At 39.8% G+C, this 20,246-nt stretch overlaps 1 protein-coding gene across 7 annotated transcripts in view; it reads left to right on the top strand.

Annotated features, from left to right (window-relative positions):
* grid2 (glutamate receptor, ionotropic, delta 2) overlaps positions 1 to 20,246 on the top strand; it is a 461,289-nt gene that overhangs the window by 350,888 nt on the left and 90,155 nt on the right. For all 7 annotated transcript variants that reach the window (XR_015865772.1, XR_015865770.1, XR_015865771.1 and 4 more), the window contains 2 exons: positions 6,527 to 6,724; positions 9,090 to 9,402. Coding sequence is in view for 4 of the 7 variants with exons in the window: in XM_088415956.1 (XP_088272082.1) it covers positions 6,527 to 6,724; positions 9,090 to 9,402 (511 nt within the window). In the remaining 3 variants the exon portion in view is untranslated. The remainder of the gene's footprint in view (positions 1 to 6,526; positions 6,725 to 9,089; positions 9,403 to 20,246) is intronic.

Raw genomic sequence — 20,246 nt, 5'->3', positions numbered from 1 at the left:
TAGATGGTCACAAGGAGATACATATGATTGTGTGTCATTAGCATCAAAATGGTATGATACCTTGTGCCGTTCAATAACAAAACCCAGCGGTAGCATGTATTTATCAAACAGAAGAATACGAAGAATGGATCCCTGGGCATCACCACACAGAATGATAACATGATCTGATTTGTGGTCACCAAGGTAAACGGAAAATGATGCGTTGAGGCCTCTGTGGTAGTGAAGGTGCTGAAACAAAATGCCATGGTTAGATCCATCAGAACCAAGATTTAAACTTTACCATTAAATTCCTTTTATGATTCTTGTCACGCTTGCGAGGCATGTTGGCGAGATGCGTGGGAAAAGGTGGATCTGAAAAAGCCAGGGAAGCCGGGAGGAGATGTGCTCAGATCCTTGTTATTGTTGTCCTGTGATTATTGCAGTGGCGGTCAGTGACTTTTACACGTACACCTTCTGTGATGTCAGACTCTGTAATAAATACCCCTCAATCGCACATGTATGCATTACTGGGCTACACAGGCTATTTTCTGGACCTTTTTAACTCCTCCTTTTAACTCACTCACTCACCAAAACAAACGGCGGTCACAATCGATCAGTCAATATCTCCCGATTTTTCTTGACCTCTTCATGCTCTCTTTCTGTTCGCACTGAGATGTACAGTGTATACACTCGAGTATACCCTCGTGTGAAAAAATCTTCATGCATCGAACCCTTTGCCTCCTCCTTACCGCCCCCTACAAGGAAAAATATGTTGCATAATGCGAAACGTTTTTTTTTTCTGCATTTGCCTATTATTGAATTTCACTATAGCAAAAACAAGCCTTCAGCAAAATCCTAGCTTGGTTTATGCTTGAGGCGCTGGCACGCGTTTTGTAGAACGTTATATTTAGCGTGGCTTTCCCCCGCGGACAGAAGATATTCTCCCATACTCTAGGTGGCAGTAAATGGAGTCTACAGGATACAAACAAAACCACTCCATAACAGAGGCACAGAATCCCAGTAGATTCAAACGATCTACGATTAATCTCAATCTCATCCAATCATCCACCATTTCGATCATCGATCATCCACCAGAGTCGGGAAGTCGGGTCGCGGGGCCAGCACCAGCGGCCTCTGCGGGGAAGCCCACACTTCTCTCTCCCCGGCCACTTAGCCCAATTCCTCCGGGAGGATCCACAGGCGTTCCCAGGCCAACCGAGAGACAGTCTCTGCAGCGTGCCCTGGGTCGTCCTAGAGGCTAATTCCCATTGGGACATGCTCAGTACACCTCACCAAGGAGGTGTCCAGGAGGCATCCTAACCAAATGTCCGAGCCACCTCGACTGGCTCCTTCCGACGCGGAGGAGCAGCGGCTCGACACTGAGTCCACCTTGGTCCAGACTCTGCATCCTTAAATTGAGGAGGTCTTCAAAGTATTCTGCACAGTGACTCACGACATCCCGAGTTGAGGTCGGTATTGCACCATTTCCAGTGTACACTTAATGATGCACTACTTCCCCCTCCTGAGACGCGGGAGGGTGGACCAAAACTTTCTCAAAGCCGTCAGAAATACCAATGTCTCTGTCAAGTATTAGAGTGGACGGTTTGACCTTGTGTGATGTCACATTAGCTGGCGCAAGGCCATTATTTAGGCTAGCATGCTAGCTAACAGTATTGATGATGTGTCAATTACAGATACTTATCCCTTGAAAGTGTCCGGCATTTCCTGTGTTTTCCTTTGCAGTAATTTGAGAGTGAAACAAAGTTGCACGTCCTGTGCAGGACTAGTAGTCTTTTTTTAAATAAACTTCAGTATGTGGACAACTGCAATTTCTCATGTTCTAAACAGCAATCAGAAGACATATGGCTGCCACAAGAACGAGTTTGCGATAGAAGAAGACAGGAGATGGAAGGAAAGGGTTGGGAGTGTCGCTTCCTCGCCTGCTGCTTGCTGCATGCAGACGGATGCGATAACATTTTTCACGCTCGACAAATAAGGAGAATTGTCGCCTTGATGGCTTGGCTAGACGGGCAGAGAGGAAACACGGTATCTCTGGCATATGTTTTGGGAACGACGGCGATGTGGCAGCGTGGAAAAGCACCAACTGGTATCTTGCAGCTGGTGAGTGGCAGTGGGGATAGGATGAGAGCCCCGAATAACAGACGAGAGAAGACGGCGCACTGAAGCCTAAAAAAAAAAAAAAGCAAGCAACTCAGTGCGATTTTTAAGCTTGTATAGATGTTTAGCGTGGAAAGCATTGACTTGCTATTGATTGAAGCCGGCGGCTCAAAGTGAGGCCATCCAGCCCAACTTTTTTAGCATGATTAAATGAGCCTTCACCCCTGAAAACTTTTAGCAACTCTTAAAAACTGACATTATTGATTAAGCCCAGTTGCGAGCCTTTTTTGGCTTGACATTTTGTGAGAAGGGATTGAGGTGCCTTTTTTCTTCTCTTGTTGCAACAAACTGTATTCAGCCACTAACTTCCCACCTCAAACACACTTTTCACAGGATAATGAGCTGAAGTAAAAGTCTGTACTGACATTTCCACTTGGGGGAGTCATCAAGTGCTCTCATGTGTTTTGTTCAGCTTGTTACAAGTTGCGCAAGTCATACATCAAGCTGTACAAGTCCGTAGGTATTTTATGAAACCAAAGTCACTCAGAGGTCCAGTGGTTAGCACGCACGCCTCACGGTTATGAGGCTCTGAGTTTGAGTATGGGCTCCAGCCTCCCTGTTTGAAGTCTGCGTTTCATCCCCGTTGTTTGGATGATTGTTTTATAAATTGTAATTTGGCTTCTTACATTTCAAAAAACATATTTTGGTTCTCTGACAATGCAAAATTGCATCGGGTATGTCACCGTATGTCATTAGTAAATTGATAATGCATAAAAGGAAATTTTAAATAGACAAAATAAAGATGACAAGCCTATTTTACAGCCTGATTGTATGGCGTCGTCTCATGTAACGTTTTTTCTCCACTTCTTGACTATTCTCGTACATTCTTTTCTGTTCATTCATTCTCAACTTTATGTCTGACAAAGTAGCTAACTGGAGATATTGAAACAATCATCTATTTTCTGAGCCCGATGTCCTCACAAGAGTTTATCCCAGATGTCATAATATGGATGCCAGCCAAATGCAGAGCACGCAGAGACGAACGGCCATCCACACTCACAAACTCACCTAAGGGCAATTTGGAAAGTCCGATATACCTACCATGCATGTTTTGAGGATTGCGGGAAGAAACCGGAGTACCTGGAGAAAACCCATACAGGTACGGGGAGATCATGCAAACTCCACACAGGAAGGCCAGAGCCGTCAGCAAATCAGGACTTACAACTTCTAGTCATAAAACTATCCACATACTGTAGCTTTATGACTTTGGACATGTGAGTTTATTATGTTTTCTGGCAATTCTACCATTACTACTTTATTTTTGTAATAAGTCTGTTTGTATGCATTTATATACATTTTGTCCTAGTACCTTTATAACACCATGTAACACCACATATTTTTCTTGTAGTTTTGATTTTTTTTCTGTAATAGTACGTTTTGTGTCAATGTTGTGTCAATGTTATGTCCCATGCTTTTGTCACATTTTTTGTATCTTTATGGCATTTGTCTCGTAACTTTACCATTTTCCTCGTCACCATGCAACTACTTATGAGGGAGTTTAGACTTTTCATTCTTTTCACAGTGTGGTCATTTTGCTTTCTTCAGTGAGGTAGAACTCTAAACTTGAAACCATGCATTTCTTTGTTGTTATTGCACTTGGGAACATGCAACAACATCAGGGGAAAACCAACATTGTCACTATTGTGTGTTTTTATGTTGGTGTGGCTGTTCCTGCCTGGAACAATGGATGCATTCAGTGCAAAAGGGTCTTGGCATTCTTGTCCACTCATTGCCTAATAGCTTATTGAACGGCAGCAGGTAGCAAGGATTAGAAACCACCAAGTTAATCGCATCGTGTGGCTTTGTGTGTTTGTCTGTGTCTTTATCTCAGTGTGTGTGTGCGAGTGTATGTGTGCCTTTTTGTGTGAGCTCGCATGAACAACAAGCAGCTAGAATCAGCTCAATAGCGAATTGGACTTCCATAAATCTAGCAGACACATAGGTCTAAAACATTTTACTCATCAATAGGGAGGTTTGCGTGAGCAGGCTTAAGAGTTTTAAGTGTAATGGCCCCTCATGAAATGAAAGTCCAGAATATGTTGTCCTTGTACGTGCATGTGTGTGTACGTGCGTGTGTGCATGGATGTGTGTGTGTGTGTTTTTTGCAGCTTTGATGCTTAAAGGAGGTGCTCCTATTTTAATTGCCTTAAATGTCAAATGTTTGCTTGGATGTCAACGTCAACAGGCAGCTGCCCTTTAGATGCCACACACATATTGAGGAGCTGTGGGGGGGCTGCACTTCTCCCAAGCACATTTGAGAATACAGTATCCTGAAGGAAAAAAAAAAGACGAGCCCCTTTGTTGAGTGATTATACGTTTGCAGCATTTACAAATCTGCAGTACTCATACATGAATGTTGCCTCAAATGTCAGGATAAGGAGGGGCTATTGAATGGAATATAGTTGCCCATAAAAATCTTTTTCAGAATAGGGAAGGATTTTATTCCAAATATTATGCAGCTGAATTGACAAAATGACAAAAATAGCTTCATTCTTTCTTGCCTTGACTGTGTCATGACTGTTCCATATTTCGGACTTGATTTATCAATTCGAGTTTTGTCTCTTTTGCATGCTGGTCTTGGCTTGGTCCTAGGTTCTAAATCGTCTTTTTTTCCACTTGGTAAATACCTTTCAGTGTTTTGGTCTTAAACCGGTCCCACTTCTTTGTTGGTTTTGATAGTTTGTTAACATCTGAACATTTTGGTTTTTAATTGGTCCCATATATTCAATATCTCAGTCTTCACTTGGTCTTAATCACACACAATTCACTTGGTCTTAAATGAAAAATTTTGTCTTCATTTGGTCTTATTCTTCAAAGGTTTAGTCATAATCTTGTCAGTCCTTTGCTTTTCACTTGGTCTTGTCTTGGGGCACAAGTTTCAGGCCTTGTCTACATATAACTGTCTTATTTAAACACGCATTGTGTCCCTCTTGTCATTGTTTATTTAAAGAAATCACGTCTATACAAATCCAGCACAGTGCGGTTTCATGCACTTACCTGCATGCCAAGTCGCTAGACAGCAGTAGTATCTTCGTATATGGCGGGAAGAAGAGTAGCTCAATGACGCAAATCTCCGGTTTAAGCTGGTTTGCGCAACCACGAAACCAGAGGCTTGGGCAAATCTCCACTTTTCGGTTTTGATGAAAAAAATCAAATAAAATAAAGCCCGGCCACGTATAGCAAATAGGGCAAAACAAAGACGTTTACTGCCAGTTTGCAAGTACGTGGCACATGTAGACGAGGCCTCAGAGCCAGGCTAAAAAAAAAAAAAAACAGGGATATCTTTCTTTTTGTTTCAGTTCAAGTCTAATTTACTTTGGGATTTGGCAGACAACAATGCCCCATAATGGGCATTCAGCAAACTAAGGCCATTGCCTTTTACATCCCCTGGTACACCTGACAATTTGGTGACAGAGTGTAGCCTGGATCTTAGACTGGCTAAAAGCAGTTCTTGTTTATGGCACAGGTGATTTAACGTAAATTTGGTGGATTCTATCGAAGTCAGACAGATTTTGCACTTTCCTGTTATTTGTGGGGTATGTTATTGTATAGCTGATGTAGCAGCTTACCAACATCAACAAAGATTTTGCTGCGGGATAGACTACACCTTTGCAAGATTCATCATTCATTGTTGCAAAAAAGTCCTGACTTTGTTCAATTTAAAGGCAGGGACACAAAGAGCATGAAAAAAAATGGCTCAGAGGTAACTTTGTTGGTAAAATCATACGGTTACATGTAAACGAGCCCACCAAAAGAACAATTATTCCAGCAGCTCCTGTCCAATTGCAGGCAAGAGTATATCACTGCCACTCCCATAAAGAACACTTTCTTGCTCGAGGTGCTTTACCGTGGCGGCAAAAGTCCTTGTGCCACGCCACTCCACTCCACTGCGTTACATTCCATTATCTCTCTGGCTCGCACCACAATGAGTGGGATTGACAACAACACGTCTCGCTCTGCCAAATGCATTGTGAAAATGGCTTAAGTTACGTCCACAGTGTTTTTTGCGTTGACCTGGGTCAAACTCTCCTTTGGTCTCAACGCTTCATTGTTTTGATCTCAAATTCATCTGAACCCTTCTCTTATATATTTTATATTCGGTGTTTGTTTTTTTTTTCACTTCAAAATGTTTGATTATGATTTTCCTCTATTTTGTGTTTTGGTCATGGCCTTGTCTTATTCTGGGTTTTGGTCTTGATTTTGTTAATGGAGTATTGACTGTTCAGTACAGACCTTTAAACTGTTCCAATAGGCACAAGGTGGTGCTGTAACGGGCATTTGAGTAATCGAAGTAAGACACCTTTAAATGACTGCTGTATCGACTGTTTGTTTGACCAATTCACACTGTGATTGTTTGTTGGCTTTTCAGGAGGAGCCGTTTGTGATGGTGTCTGAGAACGTTCTTGGCAAACCTAAGAAGTACCAGGGCTTCTCCATTGACGTCCTGGATGCTCTCTCCAACTATTTGGGTTTCAAGTACGAGATTTACATTGCACCAGACCACAAGTACGGCAGCTTGCAGCCAGACGGCCAGTGGAATGGACTCATGGGGGAACTTGTCTTGAAGGTGAGACAAATAAGTGCACTCACACGGGAACCATTATTCAAGTTGCATTTTCAAGCGACTGTACATAACTAGGTGAATGGCAAAAAAATTGTAACACCAGTAAGTAACACCAAAGAATGCATTTCCTATTTATGATACACATCGTGAAGCAAGTCACGAAAATGTAAAACATCACGTGCCATTGAATTCAATCCTGCTAGGTATGGCCTCGGCCTCCCTTTGGTGGAAGGATGAAGGATTTTGAACATGATCTTTTGGTTGCCTTCTGGCAACGGAGCAAGGAAATCATGTCTCATCCAAAGTTAATATTTAAACAACGGTACCGCCGGGACCATGCTTGTATTGACGACTCAGACTGAGCTCCTCCAACACACTTGGTGTCGAGAACTACTGTATGATAGGATGAATTAACAAAGAGGTTGTTGCATAATGGTGAAAGGAAAACAAAGAGTATAATGAAAACGTTATAGCTTTTATGACTGCTTAAATAGACAACAGAATGCTAAAATCTGTTTGTTAAAAAGTGTTCCACGCTAATACTGAATCTGTCCACTATACAACAGCACTAAACTCATATACATACTGTAGTAAGCAGTAATTGACGGGTCTATAAATCAAGTGACAATACAACCACAATTTGATTCTCAAGACCTACAATTTCTTCAGAGTACAATGCTGCTGAGTCAGCCATGTTAAACGCTCATGAGATAATAATGCTCTCTTATTATCTACTTGATCTTTGACTCATTCATTTAAAAGGGTAAATCGACAGTAGTGCCAGATGCAGCATATCTGTGGTACTGTGCATGTGTATGAATTAAAATCTTACCTTGCACTTTTAATATGTTTACTACTTAATTAACCATCATTGACAAACTTTTCAAGGGTGTATTATGAGTAGAAAATAAAATATAGTCTTAATTATTTGAAGAGTAACAGATTTGGAGTGTCTGCCTACCCATCACTCGTAAAATTACTGGTTAAAAAAAACAATCATTTAATTAAAAATGCAATAAAATCTTCATCAGATTTGCACACAAAATCTTGAGATATACGCCTGGGATTGCACATATTGTATCCTATGGTTGAGGAAAACACCACAGCATGTTTTAACCTCTATGCTAAAAATTAATTACCGGGTATTTTTTATTTTTTTTTTACCTTATCAGACTGGCAGTATGTCATTTTTATGTCCACCATTTAGCAGCCCCCAAAACCATAGATTTTGCACATGCCATTATGTCAATTACAAGACAGGTTAACTAATCTCTCCTGTATCTCCTGTAAGTAAATTGATTATAGATTATTATGTACATGAAGTGAGACGATATCATTCTTGTGTCAGTATCATGGGCGTGTTGGTCATCAAGAGATTTGGAAAACTCCTATATGGCCAGTCCATTCCAGGGCCAAAATGGCTGAATATCAGGCAATGGCTCCAGTGGAAGAGAACATTTTTCTGGCTTCACCAAGCAGTACTTGTATATGCCGTATCGATTTTGTACTGTTAAAGGAGCCATGTTTGTGTGAATTACCTTTTTTTTTCCAGCAATCGCTAGAGTGTAGTCAATAGTATCAAATTCTATAAAGTACTATTGTATTGAGGAGGTGCAACTTTATGTTAGAATATTGTTGTAAATACATTAAATATTTAAGGGGATAGTGTGTTAGTTTTTCACTACGGCCAGCAGGAGGTGCTGCAGTTACTGCATTTGCCAATGTCCATAGCTATAACAAACATGGCTAATGATTATATGTAAAACATACTGTTGGTCATTAGGAACACATCCATTTGCAAGTTTTTGAAATTGACAATCATTTAATGTATTTTTTTTTAATAAAAAAAAAAAACAGTCTAAATCTTACACACTGTCCATTTAAAGGTTGAATCGGATGTCTACAACTGCTAGCAAAACTCCAATGACTGGAAACAATTGAATTAGGTTTTTATTTTTTGTTACTTACTGCTCATTTTAATTGAATTCACTGACTCATGGATTTTTCAAGTGCAAATTGTCCTACTAACAAGCAAAAAATAAGAAGTCATTTACTGATGTGACTTCCAAACAAAGGGGTGGTTATATGCATCATCTCAATATACCAGCTATATGTGTTCTAATCTATTCTATTCTATTATACGTACATGGCAATATTACAAAGTGATGCGACAGGCAAAATCTAGCCTCTCGGCTTTTGAGTTTTGCACTATACTGTATTGCACTGGATGATATCCCAATGTTGAAAAATGATGTTTTTGATGTTCTCAAAAATTGTGAGTACAAAATTCATATTTTAAGCCCATGCGCTTATTAGGCCAACACATTTATTTGACCACATCCCGTTGTCCTTGTCTTCCATCTCTAAGCGAGCCGATGTTGGCCTCTCTGCCCTGACTATCACGCCAGAGCGTGAGAGCGTCGTGGACTTCACCACACGCTACATGGACTATTCAGTGGGTGTGCTGCTGCGTAAGGCTGAGCGCACGGTGGACATGTTTGCCTGTCTGGCACCCTTCGACCTGTCGTTGTGGGCGTGTATCGCCGGCACCGTGCTGCTGGTTGGCATCCTGGTCTACTTGCTCAACTGGCTCAACCCTCCTCGACTGCCCATGGGCTCTGTGTCTTCCACAACGCTCTACAACTCCATGTGGTTCGTGTACGGTTCCTTCGTACAGCAAGGTACGCACAACTTCTATTACGTCCCTCCAGACTGCGGGAAATGCTTAAAGCACAAAAAAGTAAATCCATAAATAAACCTTTATGCAAAGCGCAGGTCGACAATGCATACCAAGAAACATCATTATTGTCCCCAGGGCTGTGACATAGGGCATGTACACTGAAGAACAGTCATCAGAATTGTATATAACATGTATGCATAAATAAATGATCTTATACATACAATACACGCCATTGGTTTTGAAATTCGCAAGACTCACACTATTAGTGAAGTTGTTGTCGTCAATGGGTGTATACACATTTTCCCTATGCAGCAGTGGATTTGCAACTGACCTTCCGCACTCAATAAAAGGAAAACACAAGGTAAGAAATACATGTCCCACCAGGATTGGCTGGCAGAGTAATGATCTCTGAGTTATCTCTCCTAAGATTCTCCGCAATCCACCAGTAGGTGCTCAGGTGCAGATATCAAGGAGAAGGATTTGGAATGGAGTGTCGTGACCTTGAGAAGGGAAGAGGGCAGTGGAAATAAGATTTGGCATGATTGGGTTGGATTCGCACAATTGCTTTCTCATTCTAACCGAGCAGTGGCCATGCGGAAAGTAAGAAATACGCTAACAATAGAGAATTAAAACTTGTTTATGTACCGATATCTTACCAGTACAGACTACTGCATTCAATGAAAAAATGTGATAATGTTCATCACGTACTTTTACTAAGAATACTTACTGTATGTTAAAATGGTAGGTCAATTTTTTCCCTATTTTCGGGGCCATAAAAGTGACATGGGGTGGCCTTGGACACATCTAGCCAACGTGTGCCATAGTTACTCCATCCCTGACCTCAAGTCAAACATTTTCCGATAAGTAATAGACTAAGAATATTCTGTAATAGACAAAACAGTTTTAAAATAATTATGCTTGTGTTGTTTGTTTCTTGGCGCGAGTTAAAGCTTTAAGATCAGAAAAGTGTCTGTCGTAGCAACCATGTTTCTACATGTTGGCTTTATCTGTTACTATGATATCACTGCTGGTGATGTAGTTTTTTGACTCATTTAATCTTCACCTGAACAAAATAAGCCTTCTTCTCTTGTCCAACATGACAAGAAGTACTGTATGTAGGCTTAAAGTAAAGCTCTTGCTAGAGTGTGATGTTTTCAGCACGCCTCCTTGCGAATCATGCATTCAGTGCATTCTTCCTCTGATTTCTGCCGTATCTTCATTCCAAGTTTTCTTTCAGACCACGAAAAACCTGCTGAATGAGGCGCTGATGAGCATGCCGCCCTTTGCTCAATAATCCTCCATCTTACTGTAGCAGCTAATGGCGCTAATGATGATCCACGCTAATTGCTGTTTGATTTTTGAAAATCATTTATCTTTTTAGGGGTAATTAACATTTTAGTCATGGCATCATTAGTGAGGAAAACAAGTGAGGAAGGATTTTATTTTGAGCAGCTTGTCGTTGAGCTGCTGTGCACAAATATGCAGTTGTGTGTTTTTTTTGTGTGTCTATGTAAGTGCGTGAGAGAGACGAGCGGCACTTTGGTCACAGGTGATTCGTCACTGATTTGTCGGGCCTGAAAAATCTCACTTTAAACTTAGCCAAACATGAACACTCATCCCGCTTCAGAGGGAAGTTGAGTCATCTGTAAATAGTCACCTGGAGAGCAGAGACAACAAAATATGTTTACTTTGAAAGTTAAACACAAGTAGTTCAAACCTTTTATTGTCTATGAATAGACTACAATAGAATATTAAACTAGCCAGTGGTGGCACCAGCACAATTCATTGACAGTCTGGATTTGAAGGCAAGTCTAAAGTTTCTAATAAGGCAAGATAAGATTTATTTTATCCAACCATTTTCGTAGCCGCTTATTCTCACTAGGGTTGCGGGCATGCTGTAGTCTAACCTAGCTGACTTTGGGCAGTAGCGATGGTAAACCCAAAGCAGACTGCCGGTCAACTACAGGACATACAGAGGCATTCAACCATTCACACTCACAAACGCACCCAAGGAAAATTGGGAGAGTTTAAAATACCTATTTTGCATGTTTTTGGGAATATGGCAGGAAATTGAAACACCCGGACAAAACCCGCATGTGCATGGGGAGAACATACAAACTTCTAAGATTGCTTGATTATTTTAACTGATGCACTATAGGGTTTCTGAAAGTTGTAAAATATAGTAAAACCTTAGTGAGTTGACAATCATGTATAGCCTTGTTGTAATGCCCTTACTCCACTTCAGTGTTCTTTTGCATGAACTATTGTGAAGCGTTAGCAAGTGGATATTGGCTAATTTACTAATCATGTGACGTGATTGGTAAAATTAATATGCCGTAATAAACGGTATAATGCAGTATTTTCTATACGAGCTACACAGGTTATGGTATAGATCACATTAATAGGGGGGGTCTTGATATGATTAAGCTTGGTCTAGTTCTAAACCTCACATTTGAATAAGCGTGTGTAGTCAATATCAATGGTATCTACCCAACAGCATTTACAAGGGGGATAAAGTGATGCCTTATTGTCTTTCATCCTTTTTTCAGGTTGTTTATTTTCTTATCTGATAAAATTTTGCTTCAAAATGTGATCAAAGATGAAACATCTTGTTCATAAAAGGCGCTTTTAAGCAATCTTAAATGCATACATGCAATTTCGTATATCCAGCATTTTCACCATTACATTTGATCCACTGCTGGGATTTGCTGGCCAACGGTCCATGTTTTACACCTTCCCTTGTCTTAAAGTCAACTGAGAAAGGTTCCAGTTAAATGCTTGGATGGATGACATTTAACACTCTTAAAGGCCTTTAGCAAGTGCTATTATGTTAGACTAGGGAATTGAACCGGGGGTCCTCTGGACACAGACCAGTCGATGAATCAATGGAAACTCACATAGGTTGTTTACAGTACATTTTCTATGCAACATTTGCGCATCAACCTGGAATCTAACTCTTTGGGAAAATTCTAGCGGAAAGGGAATTGCTGTGGCTAGGCAGACGGATTAGACTGAATCCAAACATACAAATGTGTTTGGGGCTTTTTTTCAAGGTAACCGAGCATGCAAACAAGGTGCATGCTTACTGTATTTCTTTTATATTTTTTGTTCCTTCCTTCACATTTTCATTTGGGCCGCACTTTTAACGGCTGGAGTCACAACTTTCACTCTAGCATTTTAGTGAACCTGCAGGGGGCGAGGGTTGAATGAAAGTCAAGGCCAGGACCACCAGGTCCCACGATAGGAGGCAAACAGATAACATTAGCAGAGTATTGACTGGCCACTGTGCGCAGGCTAGCCGGAGCAAGACCCTGCAGGGACGAGGAAATGTGCTCATTTGCAGTCTTGCACACCAGCGTTTGGATTTTGAAATGAGCCACCAGAGGCAGTGACTTGAGCAAGAGCTTGGGAAGATGGGAGTGCTGAGCGGGAGGGGGTGGCACGCTAGGCCTCCAGAATGCAAAAAAACAAGATCGCCCAAAGGCGTCCGAGGGAAGAGGCTGTCACACCTCACGCGGACGTGACAGGAAACGGAAGTGATTACTTCACTTTCAAATACCGTTATTCTTTATGGGATGCAGGACAGCCTTCATGTTGGTCAGATTTAGAAATCATAAGTGATGCAGAAAATGAGTGGGTGGTAAACCAAGTAATGAGTTTCCCTACTCCATACGCGGCTGGGTAAATAGAACGCAATCCAGGATGCTGACTGACCCTCCGTTTGTTCATGTTTTGCAAATAAATGTTCCCCTTTAGAAACGAAATATTATTATTAACGAAATATTATTGGTTTACGCAGGTATGGTTTTGGATATATTACTTTACGAACAGAAGAACGTTTCACCATAAACATAAAAAATAGTATCAATAGTATCAGCAGCATGCTTACTGTTCTTCTACTGTTACATTAATTAAAGTGTTTTTTGTTTGTTCGTTTACATGTAATTATGGCTTTACTCCGGTGTTAGTGTCTATGACGCACTCCGACTTAATCACAAATTCAAGTAGCATTGCCATCGTGTGAATAGCATTCCGTCGTAAACCGTAGACCCCCTGTTGTGGGTGTTTAATTTTGGACATGGTAAATTAGTTAAATGCTGTAAGAGGTAATGTAATATGTAAACAGCTTACCATATTTAATTGTTTTGTCAGGAAGAGACAATCTTGTATTTTCTTAATCCCGATAATTTATCTTGACTGATCATTGTTTTTTTTTGTTGTTTTTTTTTTATGAATGTTCGACCACCACTGTTTTTAAACAGATACCAGTACTAAACTCAAGTAATTACCAATACCAAGTATCAATACCACTTTGACTTTAATGCATAAGATTTCTTGCAGAAAACAATGACAAATACTTTTGAAATTGTAATTTCTAGTGCCTCATTTTAAAAGCCCTATAAGAGGGTGACAGATACTGAGATCAACTGCCGTTGCGAATCCTGGTACATTGAAATAAGGCTAATCACATTCATGTGATAACAAATCAATAAAAATAAGCCAGAATATGACAAAAGCTGTACTATAAGATGCATGTTGCTAGCTGTACTATCAGAAGTCTGATGCTAGCTGTCGAAGTATTATCAAAAGTATATTCCTAGCCATACAGGGAATGTTGGCTAGCCTGATCAACAGTTAGGGTGTCAAGGTTACTGACTGAATGGATTTTTTTGGTGTGTGTGTGCACCTTTAGATGTGCAATTAATAACGCTTAGAAAAGTATAATGTGTTAACTGTAAGCCGGCCTTCGTCATCATCCAAATTGCCTTTGTTTTTTTTTGGTTTTTTTTGTGTTATTCCAAAAAATATTATCAGAATGACTTATTGAATAGAGTATGCCTCTGTTACGTGAATTGGAGCTAGCTCCAGTCAGAAAGATTAAAAAGGAAGAAGGCGAGAAAGAGTGTGGAAGCAGACATGGTAGCATGTTCTTTTAATCTCGTCCCGTGTTCACATACCTTCCTGTCTCCTTGTGTGTGCTATCGCTCACTTCCTCCTCGCCGTTGTCCTGACACGAACTGTTCATCTTGAGCTAAAGTGGAAGAGTCACAAACAAAACTCGGGTGTCGCGTCGAATAAGCGTCTTGCATAAATATTTCCCAAGCATTTCCTTTGTCTCACTTAGGTGCAGCATAATCTCAAATTAGCATCCTGGCCTGTGGGAGGTAAAACCATATGTATGGCTATATGTTTAAAAGATATATAATTGTTAAAAAGTACACATGTGAATTTCATTTTATTGAGATCCCACTTCAATCCTCTATATGGCTGCTTTTAACTGATCGACAACCACCGTACAAAATAAAGATATAAACCTGAACGATTAATGTGCATTAAATAAATTATTTTAGCAGACGTTAAATAAGAAATTCCCTGAAATTGTCTGTCCCTAGTAGTTGTGCTTTGGAATGAAGAGTTGTGCGCTCTCTGTTTCCTCCCTCTTGTAGCGTAACGGTCCTCCACCTCAGCCTCCCAAGTGTGCGAAAAGCATTCGCATCCCCACCATCATTACCTCTGCTTCCGCTGTGCTGCACTGCTGAGAAGGCAACATTATCATGACTGCCTGTTCCTCCCTTCGTTTCTTCTTCTTCTGTCCCCAACTTTCTCAAATCCATTATCCCAACAGAGTAGTGGTGTTTTGCTAAAGTGGAGGCAGAGTCCACCCCCCCACCCGCGCACCTCTCATTTTTATTTCTCTATCCATCCATCCAAGAAAAGGAAGTCTCACAACAGCTCTATTACTTTCAAATCTCTTCAGTTCTTTTCTCCACTTTTGGCTTTCTCGTTTTCTTTTCTATACATTCTCATGCATCATCACTTCCTCCATTTACTCCTTTTGAGTTACAATTTGCATTTACACTATGTGCCACTGTGTGTTAGGACGTGCCCGTTGTGGACATTCAAAATGTATAAAAGTCAAATGATAGACACTTGACTTGGTTCTTTGGGATTTTGCCAATGGGGAATCGTACTATGACATGGTCTTTGTTTGCTAGTAATGTTCATTGGTAATTTGTCGTAGTGCAGTAGGACCTTGTCTTATAAGCGACCTGAGCAGGTTTTTCACGGTACGATCCATCACTTGTACATGTATTATTCATATTATCTTTTTTTTTCCTTTGACTTGGAGGGGGAGAGGGCACAAGTACTAGATTTTATCAGCAAACTCAATTTACCACAAAAAGCAGCCATTTGGCAGCAACAATTAAAAAAACTAAAGCTTTCATCATTATAAATAAATGAAAGCAAATTACATGGACAGTATATACACAACTACCACAAAACCTTTAGTGATCACTCTCCTCATGGAAACATGATATTTATATGGTATATTTATTTATCTATAAATATATATATTTACATGGTATTTATATTCATTTCAATGGCAAAAGCTGTTTGAGATATGGATGTATTGAGTTATAAGCACTTAAACATATACTCAAGGCCAAAGCACCTCTATTATAGGAATCTAGCAATTGAATTGTTTATTGATGTCAGGCACACATTTTGCATCTCCAAAAGCATTATTTTTCAGGGAAAAAAAGCTGTACTCTTTATTAGCTATTAACATTATATCCTCAAAGACACCAAGGATTTAAAACACTTCATATTGGTCAATAATTTATAAAAACCTAAAACCCACATAAGGACTGGCCAGTACTTTTGATTTGTGGAGCAGTATGTGTTAAATTGTAGTAATCCATGTTTATTATTTAGTCCTACTTTGCATTTGGTAATAAAATGGTATGTGTGGTCAACTAATCTCGTCACTATGTTATAATGATAAGTGTTAGTTAATGTTAGTTGGTGTCTATTAATGATAGTCTGTAATTGCTTACTGTATTTTGTGACTGTAATGGTATTTGTTTATGTATGTGATGTTTGGGAATGTACGTATTCACTATCTTTTTTTGGGTATTGGGATGCTGATCTGGTAATGATATCTGGTAATCATTTGATTTCTGGCAATGGCATTTGGTGTCTGGTAATAGTGTTTGGTATTTGGTAATGGTGTCTGTAAGCTATCTGTTCGTAGTGTTTGTTATCTTGTGATGATATTTATTTGGTAATGGTGTGCTCAGTATCTAGTAAATGTATTAGGCAATTGTTGCTGTGTGGCAGGGAGGAGGCAGACAGTACCCTGTTGCAGAAAAAATGACACCATAATAATAATGAACATAATCACACATGGTTACAAAAGAATGAATAGAAGGCGCTGCAAAGGGCAATTTGGTTGAATTCGCGCAATAATAATTTTTGCACATTGGCTATTACCCAGCATGCTTGCGTTGCATGCGTCAGGGCATAATGAATGAGTTGATTATCTCGAACGCTCGCGCATGCTGTTTTAGTTGCAAGGGCCTGCTGGTAAATTTGACAATATCACCACATGTCAGTTGAAAAAGAGAAAAAATGTAACAAATGAGTTTCAGAAGCATCAGCAACTATTTTAAAGTTATTGTCCGGATTGTTTACTGTTAACTGTTATAGACAAACATTTTATGCATCTGTGCAGTAACGGATCATCTTGTCCGAATCCACTATAGCCTTTTACATGAAGGTCATCAATTTAAAAACGGACATAACATCCCTGAATCAGATAATTATGTTTCATGCAAAGAAACGCAAAATAAATAAATACTGAATGCACACATTTACTGAAGTGCTTGATAAATGCATCATTTGCACAACTGCGCTGCTCAAATACTCACATTGCTCGATGAGTAACTTGCAAAGTCCTTGTTTTCTTATGTCATTCATGTGTTTGCAGGGGTTTGGCTTCTGGTTAAACCTCAAAGCAAACGTAGTGAAGAAGTAGTTCCCCAAAGTCCTCATTGCAATTAAAGTTTACACAAAGTACAAAACAAGAAACACAATATCACATGGTGCTAAAATGAGCAGAAGGAGCACAAAAACAAAAAGATAATACGGTATTTTGTTTTAATTTACAGTAGTACAAAGAAAAATTAATGCATGAAAAGCACTATTAATAAATACATTGGGAGAAGAGCAACAGTCCAAACTAAGAGCAACTTAAAGAGGATAAGCAAAGCAAGGAGGATTACCAAGGGAAAAATATTAATAATTAAATCTACCAAACAAAAAGCACAGAAGCATTTACCTAGGCACCTCCGGTCGTAGAGAGCCGCTATCCTGCATGCATTTGATATCTCCCTTCTACAACACACCTGATTCAAATGATCAGGATTAATAGCAGGCCTCTACAAAGCTTGCTGATGAGCTGATAATTTGAATCAGGTATGATCGAAAACATACTGGTAGGCAGCTTTCTAGGAACAGGATTGCCCACTCTTAACATAGGAGCAGATTTCAAACAAGGTGCAAAATAAAGGAGCACGAAGGCGTGTTCTGCCCTTAGCAAGGCTAGTGACTCAGGAGCTGATTTCTAGTTGTTGCTAGACATGCAACTCCTTGCTCAATACCTTCCTGCGTCACTGAGAATAAACTGAGAAAAATTCCGGGACAACTGAGCAAAGAATTAGAGTGGATCTTGACACTGCAAAAAGTGTCTGCCATTTAGAAATGGAGTTTAGTGACTTTTAATAGAATCTGGTATTTGGTGCCTTATATTGGTATCTGGTCATAACATGGGTGGTCAAGGTAGCTGGTAATAGTATTTATCGAGCTAGTCCTAGTATTCTCTAATGACATTTGGTATTTGGTCAAACTAATTGTGCAGAATAACTTTGTGGCTTGTAATTTCTACTGTTAGATGCAGTATATCCTTGCCTCATTTCTCAGTTTGACCTGAGGCTTTGATTGCTGCACATAGTTATCCCCCACTTCAACACTTTGTTAAGCAAAAAGTAGAAGCACGTGTGAGTTATGAGTACAAGTTCACGATGGCATCGATTATGGAAAGTCGTTTAAAAAGGTATAGAAAGCAATTACGGCGCCTGTTAGCTGGAAAGCGAGCCAGGTTTCTCTTTTCATAAGCCTGAGTGCGTAATTGCATTGTGTCACATTTAATTAGACACTGAAAAACCCCACTCCTACTCTCCAGAATAAAAACAAAATGAAAAATGGAATTTAAATATGAACATTCTGTTATAAAGGAATGTTAAAAAAAAACATGTTTTTGCTGTTTCCTTTTGATTGCGAATTAGTATTTTCCTCTTAACTTAACTGTGTCATATATTCAATGAAAACTCATGTTCTACACCAAATAGTCTACTGTAGTATAATTCACAGATTCCTGAACTCGTGTTGGGCACACTCGGAATTACCAAAGTCGTGTTTTAAAAGGAGAAATAGAATGGTTTTTATTCATGTAAAAACTGTTCCCAGCTGTTTTTATCACAAGTCTGTAACATTCATCAAAATATCCAAGGATGGAGATTTATTACACAATACTTCTTGTCTTGCTGTAATTAGCCTGTTCCAGAGGTCCTGTCTCATGCAAGTGAGTCAGCCGACATCCTGGCCCTTATAATGTAAAGTACAATGAGGGGGTAAGGGAGAATAAGGAGGCATCAGCATTCAACAACATTAACGTCCTTGAGATATTCATGCTTAACGAAACCCCCAGTTGATCCTCCTGTGGCGTCATACGTCAGTAAATGAGTAGCCGGTGTAAAGGGCTTCGAGTATCCAAGGTAGGAATGCTCTATTTAAGTGAAAGACCATTTACCAGAGCGAAGAGGCCAGAATCTGAACAGGTAGAAAACCTGTAAAATGAGTAGTGGAGCCTCAATTTAACAGACTTACAGTAGGCTGATCAATAAATGGAAGCAGATTTTTCGTGGCCTAAAAATGTCAAATATATTACAAAATGATTTCCACTGTTGCAGAATGGTTTACTTACATACTCCAAAGTATTTATGTCACATTTTGGAACCGGGCTACTGTTTTTTTTTTTGGAATCACAAAGCAGTAAGTACCAGCAAAAGTGAGTAAAGTCGGGTCGATTTATTTGTGGAAACTGGCTTTTGTCGGGTAAAGAAGGGTAGAATAGAGTAGGGGAAAGTAAAAAACGTTGTTGGAAACCAACTCCAGAAACTCACATTTTGGATGCAAGTTACTAAACAATCACCTTTCCCAAACATGTAAGATCCCTTTTGAATGAAACAAAAGTACTTTAGTAGCTCCTCAAAGTGAAAATAACCATTTCAACCCTCCTCCCACCTTCATTTTCCTTTCAATTCTGAGTTATATTGTTCTTCTAACTGAAAACTCCAAGTTTACCTAAGCAACATAAAGCATTGACGATTATACTGTGGAAGAGGTTTGCACATACACAAAGTCAATCAGGAAGCAATTAAGAGTGTTGTTTGTTCAGGCTGCACTCGGCTTGGAAGGCTGACCTTGATGACATACACACAGAGAAAATGTCTGCTTGTTGGAGACGAGGAGACTAAAATATATGCAGTGAGTGCTGCGGCTTTTGCGACTCCCAGGTGACAGATGCTGGGTCGAACACAATCCGCCAATTAAGCGCAGCTTCAGAGCTCTTGTGAGAACCTTGCATTTTCATGGGTTGGGCGCATTAACATTTTGCACTACCGGCGGCTATTACTTGAAAAATTTAAAGTGTGGAAAACCGCTGACGAATTCTAGCATCTTGATGAATTGAGTATGATATGGTTGAATATATCAGAACAATTCAGCAAGCTCCATCCAAATAGTGGCTATGCGCACTTGACAAAATGCTCATTTATTTTCTGAAAATTCTTCAGAATAGAAAATAAAGGGTAAAAAGAAAATTAGTTGAAATTGTCGCTGCAAACATTGCTTTAAACGTCCTCCCCGGAGGAGGCGGGGACCATTGTTTTGACAACAGCGGCAGTTTATAGCCCCAACCCCGGTAGGGATGGGATGAAGAAG

This window comes from Hippichthys cyanospilos, chromosome 1 (genome assembly GCF_059441005.1).
Source record: "Hippichthys cyanospilos isolate Australia breed blue-spotted pipefish chromosome 1, RoL_Hcya_1.0, whole genome shotgun sequence".
Classification (NCBI taxonomy): Eukaryota; Metazoa; Chordata; class Actinopteri; order Syngnathiformes; family Syngnathidae; genus Hippichthys; species Hippichthys cyanospilos.
Note: the sequence above shows the minus strand (reverse complement) of the source record. Positions and strands in the feature narration are given on the sequence as shown.